Source organism: Glossina fuscipes, unplaced genomic scaffold, assembly GCF_014805625.2.
Source record: "Glossina fuscipes isolate IAEA_lab_2018 unplaced genomic scaffold, Yale_Gfus_2 86, whole genome shotgun sequence".
NCBI classification, from domain to species: Eukaryota; Metazoa; Arthropoda; class Insecta; order Diptera; family Glossinidae; genus Glossina; species Glossina fuscipes.
Genome location: NW_023998440.1, coordinates 3,241,027 through 3,260,131, shown reverse-complemented (window position 1 = coordinate 3,260,131; position 19,105 = coordinate 3,241,027). Strand labels below are relative to the sequence as shown.

The window sequence follows — 19,105 nt, the reverse complement described above, 5'->3', positions numbered from 1 at the left end:
TTTACCCTATTTTCAAAAATAAAAAGAATATTCTCTTTCCATATATAGGCATCTTGATATTCTATACTTTTTAGTTTCTGTGAAATGTTCTGTATTTCTGACTGTAATTTGTCATGTAAATTTTTGTCTTTCGTATACGCCGCATCATTAGTTTGCGTTTCACTTTCCTTCTGACGCAACAACTGACGACTGTGTTTTAATTCTCTCTAGTTACATATATAGCGGCTTTTTAAAATAAGGTGTGATATGGGAAGTCGCCGTAAAAGTGTTCTAAATCGAACCATTTTCAATACCATTCGTCTTTGAATCAAAACACGCCAATGTATCAAGTTTCATCATCATATCTCAAACACTGCGGCCTATGGGTTGAACATAGACGGACAGACAAGCTTAGATCGATAAACTTAATATGCCATTGTTCCACAAGTGGCGCACTTTTGAAAATGCTAAACCTGTAATTTATAATGACAGACCAATTGCTTACGCTTAGTAAAATTAGTAAAATTATAATTTTGTTAATGTAAATGTTATTGTAAATGTTGTTAGACTTAAAAGACAGCGTATAAGGAATGCTTTGCAACAACAAATCAATCATTGCTGTCTCATGACCCCTGAGCGTTAAGCTCGCTTTTATTTATTTTCTTAATGACTTCTTAAAAACCTTCGCGGTACCAGCCGAACAAGAATAGAAAACAAAACATCTAATTCTGCATAGAGTGCTCTATGCGAATCAATAACCGATTTCTTGGTATTCACGTTCTAATGCACTTCCCAGGGGTACACTTCATCATACTTTATAATAATGAAGAGACTATCCACGCAAGCAAGCAACTATTCCTTACCACTTCTCACTAATATACAAGCGTCTATTGAAGGCCAAGGAGAAATAGAGCGAGTGTTAAAGCGAAGCTGCATTCATGACCACTTTCACACTTAAGAGCTGCTGTTCAGAAGCAGGAAATTCTAATGCGAGTACGCATGGTGGGCAGCATTTTTCACCATGTTCGCCCTTGAGTATGCAGAGGTTTGGTCGGAATTTATTGCCACAATCTTTTGAGGCACGTTCCTGGTTATTCATGTCCTAAAAAACGCGGAAGATCCTTTTAAAAACAAACTGGACATGTATTTACTTTAAAAATTTAAGGAGTGAAAGTACTTTTGCCAACCGATATTATTAATCATTTCGATTCTAAAGCCGTTATTATATGTTTTTGCCTGATTTGCATCAACGTAGTCGATTAACTTACTGAGAGTTGGATTACAGACGCATTGACTGCATTCGTAAAATATGGAATAAAATATTATACATTGAACTAATTAATAATTCATAGACATAACAAACAGCCTTTAAATATGTGCAGTGCTAACAGATATTCCGGCGAAGCAGGTGAGCAAGTGAGCAGGTACGTTCTATATTTTTTCACATCTTTCAAAATCTAGCAAAGTCATTGTTCCGAAAAAGAAAATGTCCCATTTTAAGAACCACAGAAGCGGTCTTACATTTTTGGTTATTAAAATCTTTCGGTTATGTATGTTTGAAAATCTCACCGCCGAAAATATACTTAGATGAAATATAAAGTTGAAGAAAAAATCAAAAATTTACAAATAATGCCATCATTTGCAATTTAGTCGGATCTGGTGGTAAAATATATCAATAAATTATAGAAAACAAGCAAACGCAAAATAAGCCATAACGCTAACGCATAATAGTTACGTTCAGAGTTCTTATTATCCAATTGATTTCATACATTCCCCAAAAGCATGTATGAAGCAAAATAACACTACAAGTTCTTTTCTCTTCTCTTACCTCTCCTGAGCATGTATCTATGAACTTGTTTAACGTTTCAGTGAAACATATGTGTGTGACATGTTTTACTCACTAACGAAAAAATGTATAACATTTGTTTAATGAGAAAGTTGTGTAACAGAGTTAAGTCACGTGTCCTGCAATCGATTTCTTTAACAACAAAATGTGAGAACATTACACATACATCTTGCGACGAGTCTTTGAGTACCGCCATTACTTCGCAAGTCGAGAGATTTTTATTAATCGCAATTGAAACTAGTTTTGCATCAAGATTTTACCTGACCTTTTCAAGATTGACGTTATTTTAATTTTTTCAATTTTTCCAATTTTCAATTTTGAAATTTGATTGCTGTCCCTGGACCATTAGCATATACACCTTAATATAACATTTTATTACAATTTTTTTTTTAATAAGATTTCTTCGTTGTAGATCTTTTTATTTTTATTGTAGTTGAGTTTAGCATGTCTCTATATCTCTCTCCGTACACCATTTGCGGTACAATAGTATATTAAGTTTGTATGGATGTGTGCAGCACCTAGAAGGGCTCGCGATGGACACACTTTTTATTATACCGATCAATTCAGAGAATAATTATGATTCTTTTAAGCATATATGTCCGTCCGTCTATGTTGTTCTCTTTTGTTCAACTTGTAGGCCACAATTTTTCAGATATTTCGACGAAATATGATAAGCCGACGTATTTTTTCAGACCACTTTTTCGAGCGCTTCACATCTTGCTTTGAAAAGTAGATGTACGGAAAATTGTAGCTTGATGTTGGGTATTTAATTACTAATAAGTAAGATAGTGTGCATCTTCGATATTCGCGGGTTTTAGTTTTTGGTGCGATTCCACCCATCGCAGAGGCATCGATGTGCGTATTATGTGCGGATGAATAACACCCAGATGAAATGAAATATTTTAATTAAAATAAATGACAAATAATGCGGGAGCTTACTTACCCAACACGCAGAGGAGCAAGAAATGTTAAATATTGGTTTCTTAAATATCAATCTGCTAACCATCCAGCTAAACGACCAGCCAACCAACCAGCCAACAAACTTGGTGATAAAATTTTAAGCAACTTCAAAGAGAGCCACAAAAGCAAACTAAACTATTGTAACGATACGAACCCTATCTAATAGAAACTCAATTTATTATATGCGTATTGCGTTTCTGTTTATGTTCGTTCACTTTCTATTTTTTATTTTTTTTTTCGTTTTACTTTACTGACTTTCTGTTCTTTCGCATTTTTTCTTGAGGGAATTGTCTTTATTAATATTTAAGTAATTCATCAAACATGCATCTGACCTAAAACCCCGAAGTAAGCACCAAACGTCTGTTGACTTTCAAAATGGAAAATAATATTTAAGACATTGACCAGAATGCAGCAAAAAAATTTTATTTCAACACACTCAAGTCTTTTAAAAGGAAAATTCAAAAGCAAAATTAATCGTATTTCGGGTAGTGAAGTCTACAGAGTCAAAGGCGGGTACCACCTAAGTACTTGCAAATACTTGCAGCAGTCGTAAATTCGTAAATCGCTTGCAATCACTTAAACACAACTCTTTCTTAGAGCGACTGAATCTGAACCTGGATCGCGGAGGGTTTCCGAAGCCTTTTTTTTTGGCAAAGCTTGTTTATTCAAGATGACTTCGTTCGGGCTCAGGCTCAATGGTGCAAAGGATGCAAGGTACATCCTATTGGTGGAGCCAACATGCGTATAAGTTTCTTCAAGGCTCTCCGCCGAGATCGTCTTGAGAGTATCAATACAAACCTTCTAAGATGGCCTCCATATCGGCTTAAAGCTTTGCTTTCATCGGCGAAAGTATTGCTCGAAATGTGGTTTTTGGTAAAAGAAATCAGCCACAAGCGTTGATCGAGGAGCTGGCATGCCTCGGAACACCTATTACTAAGAGTTCGCAGACCGAATTGTTCAGCCAAAATTGACAATCAATTACTTAATTGATCTTTGATGATTTCCTGCTCGATAATGGCATCTTTGGTACTCATAAATTTTGTTAACCTAACATGTACGTGTTCACGTCCACTTTAAATGCGTTGCCATAAGCTTATATTGTAGGATATATGTATGGTTTTAGGATGAATGTTTTATTAAAGTTTGAGGCTGGACTTTATGTTGGCTCATTTACAACACCAAAACTCGCTTTTACACGTTTCGCTGCATGGCACATGTAAGAGGACGTCCCCGAAAGAAGATGTTTTTCAACTCAGCTAACTATTACTAGGAGGCGCTATCAGAGCCATGTTATTATTTTCTACGAACAGTGGCGGCCCGTCTCTCAGTCGCACATTTCTCTTACATTCTCTTGCAATGCAGATACGACAACAATTACTGTTACACCAAATCTTTTTAACAAATGCCCTCAAAAGAGAGTTTGTGCGGTAGACCGTCCATAGCATAAAAAGACGGACTGATAACTATAATATAGTGAGAAAGCGTTAATACGAGCAATTAGGACGAGATTTTGTAGTCCACCGAATGTCCGTAGAACACTCTGAAAATACTCTTGAAGATCAAATCAACGATGTCTAGTATCAGTAGCAGATAATGGCATAGAACGTGCTCGCAAAGAGGCTTGGAGCTATACCATGCCCTTTCCTTGTACTAAAGTGCAACTATGTTTAAAGAATAAGATGACTGTGAAAATTTCTAAGTACGCAGATCTGTACAGTCATAAATGTGTTACTGACATTATTACTTGTGCAAGTGTTGCAAATCAATATAATTTAAATGATTGGGATGAATGGGATTAATATTCAAAATAGCCACGTTACTCTTGCTCTTAGGACCCTTATGATATAAGTGCAAGTTATTTAGAACATTTTGAAATTTTCTCTTCAGCTTTGATGGCAAATCTTTTGTTTTAGTTATCGATTTTTCAGTGATTTAATTTAGGAATTATCGATAAAGAGATTGTTCGAACACCAAGCACTAGCAATTAGAATATATGTCGCCATTTAAAGAATCTGAGAACGCAATGTATCTTGTTTCCTCCATTTATCTCATCACCCATAAATAAAAGGAAGCTTACTGGCATCAGGGCGAACTGGGTGTGAAAAGCAGATTGTATGCAAGAACAAGGGTAGGATGTGCAAACAATTCCGAGTTTCTTCTAACCGTATTACTGTACATTGATTTTCGAAGAGTTTTTCACCCAAAGTTGCACTTAAATCTAAGGAAAATACGTACATGCGGTCTGTCCAGAAGATATGCCTTTCAACATGACCAGACTGAACTATACATCAAGAACCACCGCAATAGCTTACAATTCTTTTGCAATTTTCGACATATTTTCATGAATTTTCCCCGTTAAGGCGCAGATTTTTATTTGTTTCCTCTCTAGAGTGAATAAAAAATACCCCAAAAAAAAAAAATAAATAAAATGTCAGACTACTGTGAATAATTTCTGAACGTATAATATATTAATGAAAAAGTGATAGTAACACCTGCACTACCGCCCATAGCCCCAATTATTAGCAAACCATTACATTAGTAGATGAAATGTAAGAGATCAGCGCCTTCCTATTGGCCACAGGTTTATTCGTTTTTTTGTACCATTTTTGTAACATAGCTTCCTAGAACTCCATATCCTTTATTACAATTTTTTTTCTGAAAATAAATCTTTTGCTTAATCTTACCGCCACTTTAAATACAATAACAACGATAATTAAATTATTTTTAATTCATGTGCGAGGAGAATATCTACTTCTAATCTCCTTAATAAAATTCAATTTAAAACATTTTTTTTGTTTTTTTATAATTATATGAAAAATCGAAATAAATCAAACGAAGCTTTATTGAATTGAAGGCTGCTCGTCTAATTGTTAATGCCACATAGTTTGTTAGCAAGAAAATTATTCACTATTCACTACGATTTCAACGTTCCATATATGTTGAAAGTCTGATTCTTTACGCCTTCTTTCAAAACATTTTGCCAGACGGAGTAATCAGGTGAATCGCTTAGCAATTTGTCTTCTACGTAGATCCAATGAAATAAAAAATTTAAAAAGGCATAAAATGCCGGCTGGTTCGTGCATTTATCAATTAATTCATCTTTATTCCTTAAATTATTTTAACGAATTTTGTAAGTTTGAATAGTTTTTTCTTATTTATTTAAATTCCATATTTCTATTGTTATATAATTCTCCCGACCTTGCCAGAATATATACTTGTTATCTTTATGGATAGAATATAAATTAAATATGTAATAATAATAAAAATTCTCAATAAAGAACAAAACAAACAAGAAAATTATATACGGCTAAGGTCAAATTTTTTATGCCTTTCACTTTAGAAAAACTCACATACACAAACGAAAAATACAGTTTTGATACTCTACATTACATTACTTGGACGGGTCCAAGTAATCCATTTTTCTACAGATACTATAGCAACATCAATGAAATATACGAGCAAGTCCTCGACACTATTCTTAACTTAATTTTTTTTTGTTTTTGCTTTGAAAAGTAGAGGCGTGCGTAATTCATATTGACCTAAGGGCTTTTCGTTTGAATGATTTCGCTCATTTTTAATGCCAAAATGCAAGAATTTCCAGTCTTTTTGCAAATTAGGAAGAGTTAAATACGTTAACTTTTACGAACAGGACCACACTTTTACCTGAGAAGTGAACAAAGGCGGTTGGCCTCGACAAGAGAAGTCCAAAACTTGATACTGAGCAAGAATATCTACACTTTGCAGGGCCTTTCAAGCTCTTCTTCAATAAAATTTTAATGTTTTATAATATTAGTGGAGCCCGATTTTTTCAACTTTTGCCCAGGCACCGTGGCATCCGTCCATACAAATGCAAATTTTTGTAACTCTTATTGCTTCTAAAAACAATGATGCTTTCAGATTCCATTATTGCAGATAGAAGGTTTCTTCTCAGTTAATTTGGGATGTGGGCGTGTCGTTCGCTCGACTTCTGTACCGTTTGCTAAACTTGATACCGACATATTCATTTTTGCGAAGAGGAAATTGCTTACCGTAGAAATTAAACAGATAAACAGGCGAACCTACTTAAATCGATTCGGAATTCGAGTCTGATTAAGAATATATTAGTTTGGGGAGAAAGAAATCCATTATTTTTTCGGTAGATGGCTGCACTGATAGATTTCTCGTAAAGTATCGATCAAACAATTTCCGATACTGTACATTTACATACTGTACATTTCGCAGTAAAAAAATTTCTTTTGCTGTTTTTTGTTTGGTGCATTCAGTTGTGAGTTACAGCGTGTTAAAAATGGAAGTGAACAAAGAGAAAATTCGGTACATTTTACAGTTTTTCTTTGACAAAGGCGAAAATGCAAGCCAGGCGGCTAAAATTGTGAAAGGTGTTTATGGTTCCGATACTTTAGCAGCCAATTATGTGCAATTTTCGTTTCGTAGATTCCGTTCAGGAATTTTTGATGTTAAAGATGCACCTCGCACAGGTAGGCCGGTCGCCGAAAATGTCGATAAAATCGGAGAAATGATCGAAGTTGACCGACATGTTAGCAGTCGTAACATCGCCCAGGAACTAAAAATCGACCTTAAAACAGTTTTAAACCATTTACACAAAGCTGGATTCAAAAAGAAGCTCGATGTTTGGGTGCCACACCAATTAACAGAAAAAAACATGATGGATCGAATTTCCATCTGCTGAATGGAATGAGATAGAGCCATTTCTTAAACGGATGGTGGCTGGAGATGAGAAATGGATCACATACGATAACCCTGTGCGAAAACGATCGTGGTCAAAGAGCGGTGAAGCACCTCAAACGGCCAGGAAGGTTTTGCTATGCATTTGGTGGGACTGGAAGGTGATTATTTATTATGAGTTGCTTCCATATGGCCAAACGCTAAATTCTGATCTCTACTGTCAACAACTGGACCGTTTGACGTTAGCGATTGACCAGAAACGGCCAGAATTGGCCAACAGGAGAGGTGTCGTGTTCCACCAGGACAACGCTAGGCCACACACATCTACAGTGACTCGCCAGAAACTTCGGGAGCTTGGTTGGGAAGTTTTAATGCATTCGCCATACAGTCCGGACTTGGCACCAAGCGATTATCATCTTTTTCTTGCATTGCAAAATCTCTTTAATGATAAAAAATTGGAATCTAGGGAGGATTGTGAAAATCGACTGCTAGAGTTTTTTGCAAATAGAGACCAGGACTTCTATGAGAGAGGCATTTTGAAGTTACCTTTAAAATGGCAACAAATCGTACAACAAAACGGTGCATATTTGACCCAAATGGGACAATCCGAAGCATGTTAAATAAAGTCTTGAAGTTCATATAAAAATAATGGATTTCTTTTTCCCCAAACTAATATATATATATGTGTATACATACCGTATGGGATCAGTAAAGATTCCTTCTGAGCATTGCAGACGTTTTGGAAGAATGAATATACCACCGCTCTTCGACGACGGGTTGTATAAAGCATAAGCTTTTGCAAAGTATCTAAATGGAAAACCTTTCATCAAAGTTATTGGCCTGACAAGGTACTTTATTTTACTTTGGGTTAATACTGTCATATAGTTTGATGAAAGCAAAATCATTAGGTTACCAGACAGATGGCAGAAGATCATCGAAAAAAATCCCTTCAATTTTTAAATGTATACAGCTATGTGTGTCTCTACGTATCATAATTGTTTCGCAATTCGATAATATTTAAAAAAAAGAAGATATACAAACCTGGTCCACAGGCGGCTGGCAGCAACCAAACATATTATGGCTAAACGACATAGCAGTTCCTTGTACAGGTGGCAGATCAGTTACTTTTGCTTTTTAAGCAGAGAATGGCCATAGCGATTACCTTTATGTTAGCCGTAGTACTTTTCTTAGGAAAAGCAATTCCAATAATGATTCGAAATTTACCGTTATATACTTCGGGATCAATGACTTTCGCTTTTGTTTCTCTTTTTCATTATTTTCGTATATTCATATTCAATATATTTAAACACATTTACATATACATAGAATTCTTGTTGAAATTTTGCCTTTTTTCCTCTCTTTTTACTTTTTTTCTTTTTCTTATTCATCTTTCTTTCATTTATTTTACATCGCGCGTTTACACGAAAAAGACTTGATTTTATTTTATTTTTTTTTATTTTAATTTTTAAGACTTATAAGATTTTACTTGGAAAGCCGTCGTTACATTAAAGAAAAAAATGTCTGTGTGTTGTAACATATTTGCGTAGGCGTATGAGGGATGATGTGTGCATTGTATGATGCGTAATGTGTGTACACAAAAGAATTATTCACGTGAAACCGTTGCCGAGTCCTTTTGGTAGTCGTCGTCGTCGTCGTCGTCGTCGTCGTCGTATGCATTCCTGACGTCGGTGGCATCAGTTATTAAATTTGTCGATGTGTTTACAGTTAAATTCAATGACGATGAATTGTTCCTATCAATGTTGGTGTTAGTTACCGTTGTTGTTGGTGTTGATGTTGTTTGATAACAGCAGGCTGCGTTACCATCACTAGCAGCTGGCATCAATGGAGTTGTTGTTAGGCCTGAAGCCCGTGAGACCGTTGCTACTGTCGTTATTGTTGCATGCTGGACCGTTGATGATGTATTGTGGTTTTGTGGTTTGATTACTTGTCTCCCATCAATCATTTCAGGTATTGTATCAATTTGTGTTGTGAATGTTGATGTTAACGATGACAACGTCCGTAAAGATGAGGATGATGGTGCTGTTACTGTTACCGTTTCTACGGCATCTATTTCAGGTTTCTCTTGATGATGATGCTTTGCTTCATTGCCACTATTTATATAGTTTTGTTCTGATTGTTGCTGCTGCTGTTGTTGTGACTGTTGCTGCTTTTGTGTTGTTTGCGCTTGGTTATTATTATGTGGCAATTTAATTTGATTTGTTGTTGTTATGATCATAGCAGGAGCTGTCATATTCTCACTACTCGTTAGATAAACAGAATTGATATTAGTCTCCGCACTTTCAGTTGATTTGACCGACGTTTGCTTTATTGCCTCTGTTTTTATGGCGTTTAATTCGTTATCCTGACTAATATTGTTGTTTAAAACTTTTACTTTACTGTTTTGCTCCTCGCAATTGTTCTCTAATTGTTGCAGATTACTCCCACTTATTATTTTATTATTTTCATTATTAGTTTCTACTGATATAACTTCAGCAGCGTCGGCATTCGCACCCATAACATCCGTTTCCGTAACATCAAGTTTGCCAGTAACGCCATCACTTTGCCCTGTTACTGTTGTTTTTTTAACTTCTTTAGCATCATCGCTATTACGGGAAGCTTCAATATTTTCACTTTCAATTGAAACATCATTTGTTATCGTTTGTAATTGCCCACGGATTTCTTGTTGTTGTTCGTTTTCTTCACTTTGTTGAATTGATTGCTGCGGCTGTTGTTGTTGCTGCTGCGCTTTTTGCCAATTTGCCTCATTTTCCGTTTCATTTTTATTGTTTTCAAGTGTTTCCTTAACTTCAATAGCATTATTGTGATTGTTATTTTTTGTTAAAGTTGTTGAGTTCAACAGTTCATTCCCTTGATTTGTTATGACATTGCATGTCAATAGAAAATGAGAACAAATAAAAGTATAGCGAAAAGAAAAATCTGTTATTGTGTACATGTTTTTTTCATACACATTTTTCTTTTTTTTGTTTCTCTTTAATTAATATTTATACACACACGTACACATGCTGATGTGTAATGTGTGCAAGCAGTGGCGCAGATTTGTCCATCTGAGGAATTATGCCTCAATATATTCTGCCAGATATATTTCATGTCAGTTCTCTTTACACTCAATGCAAGCGGGAATACTTTTCAACCTAATTCGAAATTTTGTGTAGCTATTCAATATTGAAAGTTAAAATAATCTAAAGGAGTCCAAAGTGCGTAAGTGCTCGCATTCAAAGTCAGTATTCTCTCTTTATATTACAGCAAAAGATTAGGTAGGACGCATAAAAATTTGAAGTGCAGATACCACTCCTTAACGGGTAATACCGCTACAAATTTTTCAGCAACGGGCTGAGCGGTCAAATCATGTGATTTTTTCAAAATAAATGTACAGCAATGCACAGTCCCTTGAAACTTTAAAGGCGTTTTTCTCGAAACAAAGGTCAAAACTTAGTCTAAACATTCTTTTTTCAATAATTAAGTATGCCAGGCACGGGCAAAGCCCGTTCCCACACCATTTTTGCATGTATGCGACACTCAAAAGGACTCGAGGTAGGCCCGCTATTTATAATATCGGTCAATTCAGAATCATTTTCTTATTTGATGTAAGCGTGTCTGTCCGTCCTATTTTCTTGTGTTCAATCTACCCATTATAATTGTTAAGTTATTTCAATGAAAACTTGCACACTGAAGTGTTCTGCCCTAAACCTATGGAAAATCGTACGGATCGAACCATTTCTTCCGCCACTTTTTATAAAACGCCTTGACCTGAAAACTCGTTGTATAAACAACTGTAGAGCGGTATGGTTTTTAATGGTAAGCTTTGGCTCATTATATTATATTACCGTTATTTACAGTTTGTTAAGGCAGAGTACAAGAGGGGTTGAAAATTCTTAGGATTCCTCAGAATCTGAACAATCGACATTACCGACCATTTTATAATTTTCTACGCGCATTGCAGTAATTATCATTGCCACAGAGTGAGATATATTAACTTACGTCAATCACATCTTGATTAAATGTTTTAAAATATGTTTTCCTAAATGGCAAAAATTGCTGAACTGATCGGTTAAGTGATGAAGGTTTTTCTCTTTCCCTGTTCACGTAGTGACTTGTCTTACGTCGTCGCCTTATCTGAAAACCAATCTCTCTTCTTACAAAATTTATGTATTTTCTTTTCTTGTTAAGCAAAACGCGTTTTGGTTCTCTTAAAAGAACAATTCTCTGTAGAACTCTATCCTAGCTTTAATGAAAGTTCATACGTGCGGACACCAAAGTTAGTAGTTGCTGTTACTCATCATCATAGACATCTAATAACTACAAGCATAACGGTGTGAGATGATACTGTGGCTAATAGGCTCGATCTCGGTGGCAATAGGCTCGATCTTAATCTATTTGCGAGTCCGAAAATTTCTTGCGTTATTCCACTATGAACTAGCATCACTTCTTTTATATAAGAAATAAAAATATATACTTGCTGTTTAGTTTAATAATAATTTCCCATTTTTTAAAAATTCCGATCTTTTGTATAAAAAAAATTTTCTATATATGAATCTGTACTGGCATCTGAATTGAAAGTTTTGCCACATATTTTACGAATTTTGCAGAGAACGGAAGACACGGTAATCTGATGGGGTAACGTCAAGAGTATGTGATAACACATCCCAGCCAAGTTCTAATAGTTTTTGGCGGTTGAGAAAAGAAGTATGAGGTCTTGCATTGTCGTAATGAAAAACAATACCTCTTCGGTTGACCAAGTTTGGACATTTCTGCCGCAAGACGTCATTGTTCGTACCATACTTCAGAATTATATGTTTTGCTTCGCGGCAGAAGCTCATGATACAGAATTCCTTCATAACCATACCATACTGACAACCGAACCTTCTTTCCGTGGATGTCCCATTTGGGTGTTACTATAAATGGCTCACCCTGCTTTAAAAATGATCTGTTGCGCTGACCATTTTTGTATAAAATCCATTTTTCACCATCAGTTACAACTCTTAGCATATCGAACATAGCATATCAACATAGTAATGCTAATACTAATACGTTATGTTAAATTACTTTGTTTTAAATCATAAGGAATCCAAATATCCGACCTTTTTACAAACCCCAGCTGTTTTATGCGACCACTAACGATTGTTTTAAAGAAATTCAGTTTTTCTCTAATCTCACGAATCGTTATTTGTTGATCAGCTTCAACCTTCATAACCTTCAATTAGTTGCCATCAACAGCATATGGCCTAGAACACAAGATGGCAGAACTCGGTAGAGTTTTCACTGAAAATTTTCGAGAAAGAGTTTCGCACACTAATATCGGGAAGTGCGTTCCGCCACAGCTTTAGTTCCCTACTCAACACATATTTCTAAAAAAGTAAAATATGTGTAATATGCTGGCGGTATTATGACACAATCGATCACTTTGGAAGGTTTTGTTGCAAAATAAGCATAAGCCTGCTCTACATAACTATGCACACCAAAAGTTATTTTAACCTGGTGTCAGGAAAAACCGCAAGAAATTGCCGGATTATCAATACATAGTTTCTGAGTTTGGAGAAGGCCGCATACCAAAAAGAAAAGTTATTCGCTTTTGGTAAGCGTTACATTGCCGGTTAAATGGCGTGATGAAAAATTAAGGCGCTATGAGAATTTCGAACATACAAATTTCAGGGGTGGCATTAAAACCGAGTATTCGCGGCTGGCCCTCTTTACGCCTATTGTGCAATTACATAAAACTGACTCAATAACAGAATGTCTTTTTCATATTTGAGTTCATTACCTTATTTTAAATATTTTTTCATAAAATTCTTCTTTTTTAATTTTGTAATCTATTGCCTTAAAAAAATTTCTCTATCTAGTCTCCAGCAATGCAAAATTGATTGCTGTATTGTATGCGAAAGTTGTGTACAAAATTTCGTTATGATTGGGTGTGCAAAAGTGGCCAAAATATTAATTGGCGGTTTTCATGCCGACTCGAAAGCATGTTTAGTAATAAAACTTTATATCAAAAAGTAATGAATTCTCCCGATAAAAGAGAGAATTCATTTGAACGTGCTCCGCCACTGTGCATAAATGTATGTAAGCCAGTTGTTAACGCAACAAGTTATATTATAACCTATAGAAAGAAAAATAATTGGCAAAACATCAATTATTTATTTGTTTTTTTTTTTATTAATTCTTTTTTAACGAGCAACATGCCAACTATACTATAGCCTGATATACGTACGTGTGTCTGCTACTAGGAGGAGGTAAAAATTTGTAGTAGTTGGGGAAATAATTAGTAAATTTAATTATTGGGCGGATTTAGTAAAACTGCAAAAATTGTAGAATAAATATTAAGACAATATTCTCGCTGTTCGTTGCTTTCACTTATGTAAGAAGATTTTCTTTTTTTCTTCCTCTAATGTAGGCATTGACAACCCTCAATTGGGGGAAAGAATTCTAACTATTTCCTCCCAAATAATGCTCTTATTTTTAGTTTGTTCTATATATTTACCGTATGTGCATAAATTTCCCATTAATTTATCTCAATTCCCGTTTCCTTTTAAAGAAAAGAAGAATTAGTTCTAAGCATTCTATGAGGAAAGTGATTTAAGTCGGCTCATCAAATTCGCATTCCTGTGAATGTTTTTTTTATATATATATAAAATTAATAAAAGACTTTTACAAAACTTTAGTCGATAATATCAAATGTCATTTTAAACAAACGACCAAACCCTAAGAAATGTAGTTTCACTTGAAAACATATCGGTCTTGTTATGCTTGAGTTTACTCCTTAACGCCATATAAGCGACATTGGACTTTTGCCTGTTGAAGCCAATAATGCCCGTATATGGCGTCAAAAATTATTTCACTATTTCTGCTGCCTTGATGTGATTCTATGCAGACTCACTTAAATGAAAAATTGATTTCAAATCGCGTGATTACAAACAAAAAAAGGAGAGAAAATTATATTCGACAACGGCTGAGACTTTTATACCAATTGTCGCGTAAGACGGTTCAATAACATGTAGACTGTGGTCTACATGGTCTCTGAACCCTCTTTCTGGGTGCTGTAAACCTTTTGATAAAACAACGAAATGCTAACATTCTATAATATTGAGTGGACGATTTCCCCTTTGTATATATATGTATATATATATATATATATATATATATATATATATGTGTGCTGTGAAGCCGCCTATAGAACCCACAGACATGCAATTTTAATTGTTGTGTCTGTTGTGATTTATATATCTTTTTGTTTTTGAAAATACAGGTGGTCTCAGGTTATATTGCACGGCGGTCGCGTCGTTTGACCGACTGGGATCAATTTCAATATCAGCCCGCGTGGAAGAACTTCCAATCTTTGCGCCAGAACTGAAGACGATTGCTGCATTTTCGCAACTAGCCGTATGTTTGCCACATACGTAACGGAAACAGGCAGACAGCCAGGCGGACGGATGGACACGTTTAAAACAGTTTAGAATATAATGCTGATTAGGAATACATCTACTTTATAGGGTTTCTGAGGTTTACGTCTGGGCGTTGTTAACGTCTTCTCGTGATGAATATATCGGTTATCTTTACATGATGGGTATAAAAAACGGTTACCGAGTTAGTGGACGACTTTCTTTTACAGACTCAGGCTGGCAAGAAATGAAATACCCTAAATTAATCCGTTAATAACTTTCGAAGGGTACGTATTTCATAAAAATTAGGAATCTGACTGCTTAAATAGTTTTGAAAGATCCAAAACTTGAACCGATGTAGTCCAATTTTAAAACAATTGATTTTTTTAGTCTCTCCTTATTCGCCAAAACGGGATCCTTTTTATAAAAGCAAAGCAAAAATAGGAAGCGAATCTTTGATGCGCAAAACCGCTTGGACAGCGGACCTATGATCTCGTTTGTGTAATTAGTAGGCTTGTCTGGGTCTTGCGAGTTTGTCAAGAAATGCGTAGATTTTTTTTGTGGACTTTAAATGCCTTTCTTAGGTGTGTTCATCCATTCAGGTGCAGGTTGCTTATATAATTTTAGATGTTTAGTTGTAGGCAAATCCAAATCGATAAAACAAAGTTAGTCTTCGTTTATTTTGCATTTAAATAAAAGTTGCAACCACCAATTGAATCTTCGCGGGTTTAAATCTAAGGGCTGTAAAGCATACTTGATCGTATCTATAACGAGTGCTCAGTCCGTAAAAGCGTAACGTTTATCGTTTACCGTATTCGTTACCCGACGACTACTCCCTATCTCTATCTCTATCTCTTTCCTCGTCATTTCTTTCATATATGCTGTCAAAAGAGAAATAATTGATATACGAAATTTTCTTCAACAATGTCAGATTTTCCAGTTTGTTCAATGGAAATGGGTTCGAATCTCATACTAACTATCATTACCTTCTTTATCAATTTTAAACAACAAACCAAAAATTTATCTCTCTTTTAGGCAGGTGTTCCCTTTTGGCAGATAACAGAGTTGTTCTCCGTTTATTAGGAGTGTGGGGGTATCTTTCGACCGATTTGGTTTATTTTCAATAACAAGCTGAATGCAAGGACTTTCAATGTTTCCGCCAAATTTGAAGTCGATAGCTGCATATTTACTGTAAATATTAGACACGCAGGCAGACAGACAGCCGACATGGCCAAATCGATTCAGATTTTGGTGCCGGCCAACCATATCCATACCAGCCTGTGCAGCCTTTCGTCTAGGCGCGGCAGACCGTCCTTCGTTGCTGGATATAAAAGGATGGAAAACCTGTCATGTTCGTTTTGTTGAAAACCATTCACTTGTATGTAGCTTGAAAGTCGAGGAATGTCGATTCCGAACAACAATAAAGGCACCATCAAAACGAACCATAAACGTTATGTACTTTTTTTAATCTAACATATATTTTGACATGTGTAGAGCAACACAATACCTTTTCCTATAATTAATTATTTATTGTATAATTGCTTATGTATGCGTTTAGGTTTACGCAGGCAAAATAAACAACACGTTTTCATTGTTTCTGCTTCATTTCAGTAAATATGCAGAGAACATTTTAATGTAAATATGCTTGAATTGAGTGATGCAGAACAAAGTAAATTCCTGTCTCTGGCGAGTTGAAAAATATGCAAAACTTTGCTTTACTTAGCTACTGGTGTTGGTTGCTCGGTTCGGGATTGTGCATATAATAAATTTACCTGATGTTGTTGAGGTAGTTGATCCGATTCTATTGGATGCTGTGACAATAGTGTTGAAGGATGCTGAACGAGCTGAAGACATTTGCGGCGACCACGATGTTGTGGTAACGGCAGCTGCTCTGGGCGTTGAAGATGTTGTTATTTCAGCACCAAGTCGGACAATATTATTATGATTGGCTGACGTATTCGCAATTCTAGTAGAACCTGATTCACTAATAGAAAGCATTGCATTTGTTGATGCGGTAGTCGTTGATAAATCTTGTTGTTGCTGTGCTGTTATGTTATTTGTATTTTCATTGGTGGCGGTTGTTGTTGCCCCTGACGTTGGTGCTGCACCAGCAATACTATTATTCAGTGCTTGTTGTGTTGCACGTGTCATTGTATTATCGGGAATTATCTGTATAGTACCTAGATTGATGTGCTGCAAGTCGCCAGTCTGTATGCGGACACGTATTGGTTCGCGTAATCCACGAGCGAACAATGCACGCCGTAGCGTGTCCATGGATCCGAGATTTCCTTCCACTAAACGATGAATTAATCCACGTATTCTCTGTAAGTGGGGGTTATGCGGTCCTGGCTGCTCTTGTTGCGGTTGCCTTTGTTGCTGTTGCTGTTGCAACGAAATAAAACGTATACGATTTGTAGGGAAATTGTAACGTTCGGCAATGCCACCACCACGACCGTTACCAGCGCCAACACCACCGCCACCGCCACCGCTACCGCCACCCGCGGCGCCAATCCCTCCCATACCGTTGTTTCCATTGGCAATTCCAACTGCTTGTTGCTGCTGTTGTTGTTCTTGTTGTTGTTGTTGTTGTTGTCGTTGCGGCATGATTACTGCGGCCGCATTACCCCCTCCAGCATTTTGGATTATTAGTATGTGCGTTTGTTGCATAATAACTGGCAATTCGTAACGATGGAAAAAGTATAGCATCGAATGCTAAAATGCAGTGAAAAAGTTCAAAATTGCAAATTTCATATAATTAGTCAGGAGAATCGTATTGATTGAAAGAGAAATTCGATTAACAGCTTTGTCAACATGTCAAAGTGATGTTGTTATATAATCATACATCATTTATATCAATCTATATATAAGTTAATATGTATGTGCGACAGTATCTTTATGGTCGTTATTTGTCTATTTTTTCCTCTTCTTACCAAATTACGAATACTCATAGAGCATAATTAATATAGTTTGAAATGTGTTAATAAGTCTATGAAAATCATTACAAAATTATGTGCAAAACAACGAAAACAGCATAAAACGAAACTGTTATGTACTCGTACATTAGAGTGAATATTGTATGGACATGATTTTTAAGATCTCAGATAAACGCATGAGTTATCATTATTTTCAAAGTTATACTATGTGTGGCAAGGGTTTATATGGTAGTTGAAATTGCAACTAAATGCTTGTCAAGACTGAAAGGCTGCAACGGTTTCACTTGTTTAAACTTACGTGTCTTAGTCTATCTGAACGTAATCATGTACCTATGAACATGGCACGTGCACTTTTTATATCATTAATAAAATAAAATCAATAAAAGGCACGTGAATCGCAGCTACATATACGCACACATATGAACACGAAGCTAACCTCATATAACTTCAACTTAAACACAATAAACAAAATTCAATGTACAGCTGCGTTAACTGTAATAACTTTAAGGATTTGTGCTTTGCTTATACCGGGGAAATTCCTAACAACGAACAGGTGAACCATTCCAATTCTGTTTTGTCTCTGATATCTAATGCTGTTTTTTGTGCTCATTAAAGGACAATAACAAATATTTCAGTTAAAAACAACAAAATAATTAAATAAAAGAAAAACTGTTGCCATTTTTGTAAGAGATGCAAATGCAAGACAAAAGACCACTGTAATGATAGTCGGAAATATATCCAGGCCTTGGGGACGTTGAAAATTACAAAATGATGATGTTTCCAACTGCATTTTTTATTTTATTTATTTATTATAGTAGTTAACAGTGTGGGCATGTGTGTGTGTGTGTGAGTATGTGTATGAATATATTTGGGAAATATGAATTGAGTCGAGCCTCTAAAAAAGTGCAAGGGATCTATTTTTTATATTATAAAAGACGGCGAAACTTTCAGCTATGGCCTACGAAAGAAAGCCTCCGGTTTACCAAAGTTCTTAGTGGAATTGATTGAAGTAAAGGAGTTTTCAAGCGACGAATGCTCTAAAGAAAAATTGGGCCTACACACCTCAGGTATAAGACTAAAACTCGTCTTTATCCAAATTAGAACGAAACTTACATTCACAAATACTTTCTCTCCCCCTCTCTCTTTTTTCTTTCTGCCGTTATTTCTCTCAGTGCAATGATCTATTACTACAAATATTTTATGCCACGAAACGGTGGTAGGAATAACGGTCAGCAAATAATAGTCCAGCAGCATATTTCATAAAATCCTTCTAGATTGAAATTCATTTCGGATGTTGAGACCACAACGAG

The 19,105-nt window shown here is 35.7% G+C and overlaps 1 protein-coding gene across 3 annotated transcripts in view; it reads right to left on the bottom strand.

Annotated features, from left to right (window-relative positions):
* Positions 1-8,843: 8,843 nt before the first annotated feature.
* LOC119638238 (putative uncharacterized protein DDB_G0277255) overlaps positions 8,844-19,105 on the bottom strand; it is a 41,367-nt gene continuing 31,105 nt past the window's right edge. For 2 of the 3 annotated variants that reach the window (XM_038034902.1, XM_038034904.1), the window contains 2 exons: positions 16,635-17,574; positions 8,844-10,336 (listed from right to left, as the gene is read on the bottom strand). In XM_038034902.1, coding sequence (XP_037890830.1) covers positions 9,072-10,336; positions 16,635-17,574 — 2,205 coding nt within the window. In that variant the 3' untranslated portion in view covers positions 8,844-9,071. The remainder of the gene's footprint in view (positions 10,337-16,634; positions 17,575-19,105) is intronic. The other variant, XM_038034903.1, reaches the window with a different exon arrangement.